Genomic DNA, 7,031 nt, shown 5'->3' on the forward strand with positions numbered 1-7,031 from the left:
GAGGTTGGCCCAGGATCGGACATTGTTTCGTTCTGCTGTGCATGGGGTCACTATGAGTCGGTTCCGACTCGATGGCACCTGACAACAACAACAAAGTTGGTGCAAAAGGTTAACCTGTCTGTCTGCTAACTGAAATGTTAGAGGTTTGAGTTTACTTACAGATGCCTCTAAAGAAATTCTTCCAATCTACTTCCAAAATATAATAATCCCTCTTGGACCCAGAATCAGTGACATAGCCATAGAGGACTAAAGTGGAGAGTGAATTATCCAGCTGATAAGAGAGGGCACATGCATAAGTATACCCACACTTGCAGATAATACCCACTTGACCTGGCTTCAATGACTGGATGATCAGAGCTCATCTAGAAGAAGAAGAAGAGGAAAAAAAAGACTAATCTGATACAATTTGATGAACTTGACCTACACCTATAGAGACTGTAGCTCAAAAGAGGGATCAAATCTTCACAGCGAGGATCATTTCCACCCCCTTTATACACAGAGAGGACAGGGATGGGCAACTTGGACATTGGCTACCCAACTTGGGGAGGGGGCAACTACAAAGGCAAGAAGTGACTGGCTTACAAACTTTCAAGAGGAAGCCTAGATCCAGAAGGTGCAGAGGAAGGTAGAATCTCCACTGAATAGTATCCAATCTGTCTAGGCGGGGCTGATGAAAGGAAATGAGGATAGGTATCTTTTTTTTTTTTGAATTTTCAAATATTTTTTATTAGTTTGTTAGACCTTATATGTAGAACATTTATTAGATGCCAAATGATAAACCAAAATTAAAAAAAAAAATCACAACTTTGATTGACATCTGAATTTCTACCTAGACAATCCAGTTTTAAGAGACTCGGTGACACTTTACTTTGAGTAGATAGCATTTATTATAAAATCCTCTTATTTAATTACTTAATAGATATTAGTGATGCTTTGAAATTCTTTTTCTAGAAATTCTATCATCAGAAATGATTACCCTATTGTTGTTGTTAAGTGCCATTGAGCCATGATAGCCTAAAATTTGTAGTAACTTCTTAGAATGTTTAGAAATTTTTTGAACATTGATTATTTCAATTATAAATAAAGTGACAAATCCATTTTCACTAATACTTTTCACATTGTCCATGATTTCACTGTAACTACATAGTCATTAACTTTTTTAGACTCATCGATATCTCATTAAACAACTGTAGACCGAATATTAGAGTAAACTATTATGTTCCTGGTTCCTTTCATTTCTGTAAGTTGTTGTTATGTGTCATTGAGTAGGTTCAGACTCATAGCAACACTATGCACAATAGAATGAATTACTGCCTAGTTTTGTACCATTCTGACAATTTTTATGTTTGAAACCCCTGATGTTGTCTCTGTTTCAGTTCATCTAGTTAGGGATCTTCTTCTTTTTTGCTGACCCTCCACTTTTTCAAGCATGTTGTCCTTCTCCAAGGACTAGTCCTTCCTCATAATATGTACAAAGTACCAGAGATGAAGTTTCACCATCCTGGCTGCATTCTGGCTGCACTTCTTCCAACACAGATTTGTATGTTCCTCTGGCAGTCCATGGTATTTTTAATACTCTTCATTAACATCATGATTCAGATGCATTGATTCATCTATAGTCTTCTTTCATCATTATCCAACTTGCACATGTATATGAGGTGACTGAAAATACCATGGCTTTGGTATGGCCCATCTAAGTCCTCAAACTGATATCTTTATTCATGAACATTTAAATAGGCTCTTTGCAACAGTTTTGCCTAATGCAATACATCATTTGATTTCTTGACTGCTGCTTCCATGAGTGTTATCTTTGACAACTTCAAACTTTTCCACATTTATCATAATGCAGTTTGTTGATACAGTTGTGAGCATTTTTGTTTTCTTTACATTAAGGTTCAATCCATACAGAAGGCTTCACTAGTAAGTATTTTAAGTCCTCTTAGCTTCCAGCAAGCAAGATTGTGTCATCTGCATATCATAGGTTGTTATGAGTCTTCCTTCAATCCTGATACCATGTTCTTCTTCATATCATCCAGTTTCTCAGATTATTTGCTCAGCACACAAATTAAATAAGAGGATAGGTATCTTGTGATACAATAGTGAATAATTGTTATCAGGACTGATTGTGAGAGTTGGAAATGTAAAGGTAGACGTTTTGTAGCAAGGAGGGGAGTGATTAACTTCGTAGTCTAGGAGCAGAGGTCCCTGGGACCATCAACAGAGATGATGGGAGAGCGGCACTCTACCCAGAGAAGCAGTGATGCCAGAGATGGAGGCAGAGATGATGACGTGGAGAGATGGAGAGGCTGGGGACTTTAGACACAGAGAGGGAAAGGGGCTGTGTGCTGATGACTGGGGGTGAGGGGGAGGCTTACAAGGGTACACCCCTTGTTTAGTTGATGATGCATGGAGGGGATTGTAACCATGGCAAGGAAATGCTATATGACAGGATCAATATGAAGCTAATGTTCTCCCATGTAAACTATCACATAATTCACAATAAAGCATTAAAATAATAATGCATTGAAAACTCTATGGAACACAGTCCTACTCTAACACACATGGGATCACCATGAGGCATGATCAGCTGGTTATTGTATATATAGCAAAGATCTGTATAACTTAAAGCCTACTTATATAAGTACATAAAGAGCCCTGGGCAAGAAAGTTGCAGTATTGTTTAAAATGGCAACAAAAGGAAACTAAGTATCCATCAACAAAAGAATGGATAAGTAAATGGTGGTATATTTACAGAATAGAGAAAACCGGTAAGGTAAACATAGCTAAAGCTATTACCATAGAGAAATCTCATTAACATAAAGTTGATTTTTAAAAAGCAATTTGTAGGAGAAATGTAGCATATTACCAATTATATAAAGTTGTAAAATACACAAAATGTTGTTTAAAGGCTAAACATATTTACTAACAGTGTAAAGACCTTCATGAGAATAAATTCTAAACTCAGTAATTTATCTGGAGGGAAAATGTGATAGAAATACATATACAAAGAGGAATTCATTCATTATTTTTGTTATTACTTTAAGCTCATATCTGTGCATGTGTATTTTTGTATTCCCTTTGTACATCTAAAATATATCATTTTAATTAATAAGAATTAAAAACAACCACTCAATTTTAGTGGGCTTTTAGTAAGATTGTGATCACTAATGGAATGCAATATTCTTCCTTGTTTTTTATCCTGACCTTCAACAAATTTTCTGATGTTCTGTGCAAGATTCCGGACACTGCTGGGAAGATTCCAAGGATCTTGCTTGATGTGGAGCCTTAGCCTCTTTGGACAACTCAGCTTAGGTTCCATTTCCTGCTGAAATTCTAAACAAACACAAAAATCTCTCCTAAGTTCCAACCATTTACAAAACAAGCCTATATACTTTAGAATGTTTTATCACAGCATTCAAACAATATTATCATGGTAATATTTCTTTAAGCTATACCATAGGAAAGAATTTGGTATATCTAAAAAATGTCAACCTTGAATGCTATTTTCTTACACATTTTATGAACAGTTCAAAGAAAGCAAATCTAGATGAAAATCCTTTCTATTTATATACCATAAACTAGATGCCGGCAAATGGTAGTTTTTCTATCCTGCTCAGTTTAGTTGTTTCTTTACTAGCCCTTCCTTCCCCAGTGTCTAACTCCCCATCTGGGACACACCCAAGTGGATATTATACTCGACTTCAGCAAAAACAACTCAACACTTCATTCCCTTCTGTTCAATCTGACGACTTTAGGCATTATATAGCTGAATCTTTCTGGAACATCTAAGAGGTCCTTTAGAGACGGCTGTTGTTTAGTGCCGTCAACAGTCAGTCACAACTCATAGTGACCCTGTACAGGGCCTCCAAGGCTGTATATCTTTGTAAGAGCAGTCAGCTTCATCATTCTCCTGCCCTATAGGGACTACGTGGACATCTAGTATGGTGCTTTGGGATCAGCACTAGACTGTGAACCACAATGTCAGCAGTTCAAACCCACCAGCTGCTCCTTGGAAACCCTATACAGAGTTGCTGAGTCTGAACCGACTCGATGACAAATAATTATCAACAAACAACAACATATGGACTATATATATACACACACACATATATCAGCAAAATAGAAGTAGTATCAGTGAATTATGAAGCATAAACAACCAGAATATTTTTATCTTATACCAAGACTGTGGTTCATGATTACAGTCTCTGCCATCTATTGCTTCACAGTTGCTTGTAATAGTTACTTTTCATCCTTACCTTGTAATCCTCAACCTGTTTCATCCTTACCTTGTAATCCTCGACCTGGTGTGAGATACTTGGTTTGCTCAAAGGCCCTCACTACAGCTTGCCCTTTTAGGAGGTTGGTAATCGAATCCACCTGTCAACAACAGAAATATCTGAGAATTATTTCTTTCTCATAATACATAATATATATGTATAGAAATAAATCTTATTTTTTTCCTAAAGCAATGATTACTGAAATGCCATGATACTAAAAAAAAATGCGTTTTCAAGTAATATATTAAAATAAACCCATCTGATCATATTTGCATTGACATTTTATACTATCCTGACATATATTAGTATAAAATATTCAACTCATAAAATAAATGTTCAATTCTATAGTTATCTAAAATGAAAACTCACACAAAATAAAAGATATGTGGGTTTTTTTTCCCCCTAAAGGTGTTGAAAGTTACTATACTAATCATTTTGGGTCTGGAGATGTACGTGTGTGTACATACACATGTAGGGTTTCTGAAGAGCAGCTAATGGGTTTGAATCACATACCTATGGTTAAAAGTCCAGTAGTGATTCCACAGCATGACCACACTGGGACTATATATATATATACACCACACCAGTACTACATGCAGAGTCCGGGTGTGGCACTGCAGGATAATGCTCTAGACCATAAAATCAGTTTGAACTGCAAGGTTGGTGGTTCAAACCCACCAGCTCCTCCTTGGAAACCCTATACAGAGTTGCTATGGGTTGGAACCAACTTGGTGGTGCTTAACAGCAACAGCAGCAGCAGGCACTATATCTCTCTATATGTCGTTATTAAGTACCAACATTGGGTTCCAACTCAGTGACCCTCTGTAGAGTTTCCAAAGGAACAGCTGGTGGTTTTGAACTGCTGACCTTGTGGTTCGAAGTCCAGTGCTGATCCTACAGTGCCACACCAGATGGACTCCCAGTGTGGTGCTATATGATCAGCACTGAACTTTGAACCACAAGATCAGCAGTTCAAACCTACAGCTGCTCATCGGAAACCCTCTACAGGGTGGCTACCAGTCTGAACTGATTTGGCACTTAAAAACAAAACATATATATGCACGCATATTACAGTATTACCTACATTTTAAAATTTGAAATGAAGTTAACAAGGTTCTGAAAACCCATTCTTAGACATTTTTACTATACCCAAAAAGGTACTGTTTATAATTTACTCTGTGGAAAAAAGACCCACCTCTTGTCCCTCTCATACCTGGCTGAAAAGATGCTCATACCTGGCTGAAAAGATGCTCAAGGCAACTGTGTATCTTGTCTTGTTTATCACGGGAAATGCGCACACTCAGGGGGAGTTCATCACCTACATGTTGAAAACAACAGATACCATTCATCTCACATCCTGTTCAACATTCCAGAATATTTTATTTTAGAATAAGATTAAAATTAATTATGTACAAGCTCTTATTTCATTCATTAGTTCTCAAACTTATTCTGAAAAACAATTCCAACAGATTTAATTGCAACTGGGACATCAGATGGAGTCCTGGTATAGCATTGTAGAATAAGCAATGGACGGCTAACTGTAAGGTCGGTGGTTCAAACCCACCAGCTGTTCCTCATAAACCTATACAGGATTGCTATGAGTCAGAACTGACTTGACGAAACTGAACAACAACAGGATGTCAAATTATTGTCCCCTCCAAAAATGAGATGGTTGTTGACTTGTCCCATGAATACTATGGTGTCACATTTAGATAATTCTTTCAATAATGTGTTTTTAATGATTGAAAAGTTGAAATAAACTGTGTTGTTAAAAATTAATATTTGTTCCATTAGGTAAGAAGTCTTTGTTCTTGACACACAAAGTAAGATATTTGTACTAATCAGAGTTGCCTTAGTGCTCTTCTTACAGTCACCCTCATCTACAGCTTTATCAGATACAACCACAGCTTTAAAGCCCTTCCAATCACCTACCCTAGTCAACAATGCCTAATAGTTTTAGAAAAACATGTTTCCTGTCTACTTATGACCTACAAACCTTTCATACAAAAAAAAAATATATATATAAACAAACCCATTGTCACTGGGTTGATTCTAATTCAAAGGCACCTTGTAGGGTAGACTAGAATTGCTCCATAGAGTTTCTAAGGCTACAATTCTTACAGAAATAGACTGCCACATCTTTCTCCCACAGAGCATCCAGTGGGTTTGAACTACTGACCTTTCAGATACAGCCAAGCACATAACCAGTGCACTATCACTCCTTATAACTTTAATAGTACCATAACAATATAGTTGTTGTTGTTAAGTGCTTTTGAGTCAGTTCTGACTCTTAGTAACCCTGTATAGGGTTTCCAAGGAGTGGTTGGTGAATTGAACTGCCAACCTCTCAGTTCAAACTGACTGCATTCCAGCACATTATTCCACAGTGCCACACCAGGACTTTATAACAACTAAAATAAAAATCTGTTTCTTTCAGCTCTTTTTAATTTATTGTTTATAATGAAAGGTGGAAATTATTCTTTGTCAATCACATAAAACTGAAATAAAATATGTGACCACTTAGAATGACTGAGGTAAGGTAAAAATGCATATGGACCAAACAAAGGAATTCCTGACAAGGTTTTCCACAGAACTGATGTGCAACATTGTACGCGCCTTACTTCAACGCACCTGAGTCCATGTCGTCACTGTGAAAATAAGAGCTGCACTGGCTACTGCAAATGCTGGTGAAGGAGGCAATGGAATTCCTATTGCTGTTGCAATCGCTGAAAAGCATGAGTCACATGTGAGTTT

At 37.1% G+C, this 7,031-nt stretch overlaps 1 protein-coding gene across 1 annotated transcript in view; it reads right to left on the minus strand.

Annotated features, from left to right (window-relative positions):
* Positions 1-7,031, minus strand: part of PREX2 (phosphatidylinositol-3,4,5-trisphosphate-dependent Rac exchange factor 2) — a 482,194-nt gene that overhangs the window by 173,006 nt on the left and 302,157 nt on the right. The window contains exons 27-30 of the mRNA XM_006860035.1: positions 6,909-7,003; positions 5,513-5,595; positions 4,287-4,377; positions 3,205-3,333 (exon numbers count right to left, since the gene is read on the minus strand). Coding sequence (XP_006860097.1) covers positions 3,205-3,333; positions 4,287-4,377; positions 5,513-5,595; positions 6,909-7,003 — 398 coding nt within the window. The remainder of the gene's footprint in view (positions 1-3,204; positions 3,334-4,286; positions 4,378-5,512; positions 5,596-6,908; positions 7,004-7,031) is intronic.

The sequence above is a fragment of the Chrysochloris asiatica genome, unplaced genomic scaffold (assembly GCF_000296735.1).
Source record: "Chrysochloris asiatica unplaced genomic scaffold, ChrAsi1.0 scaffold00036, whole genome shotgun sequence".
NCBI classification, from domain to species: domain Eukaryota; kingdom Metazoa; phylum Chordata; class Mammalia; order Afrosoricida; family Chrysochloridae; genus Chrysochloris; species Chrysochloris asiatica.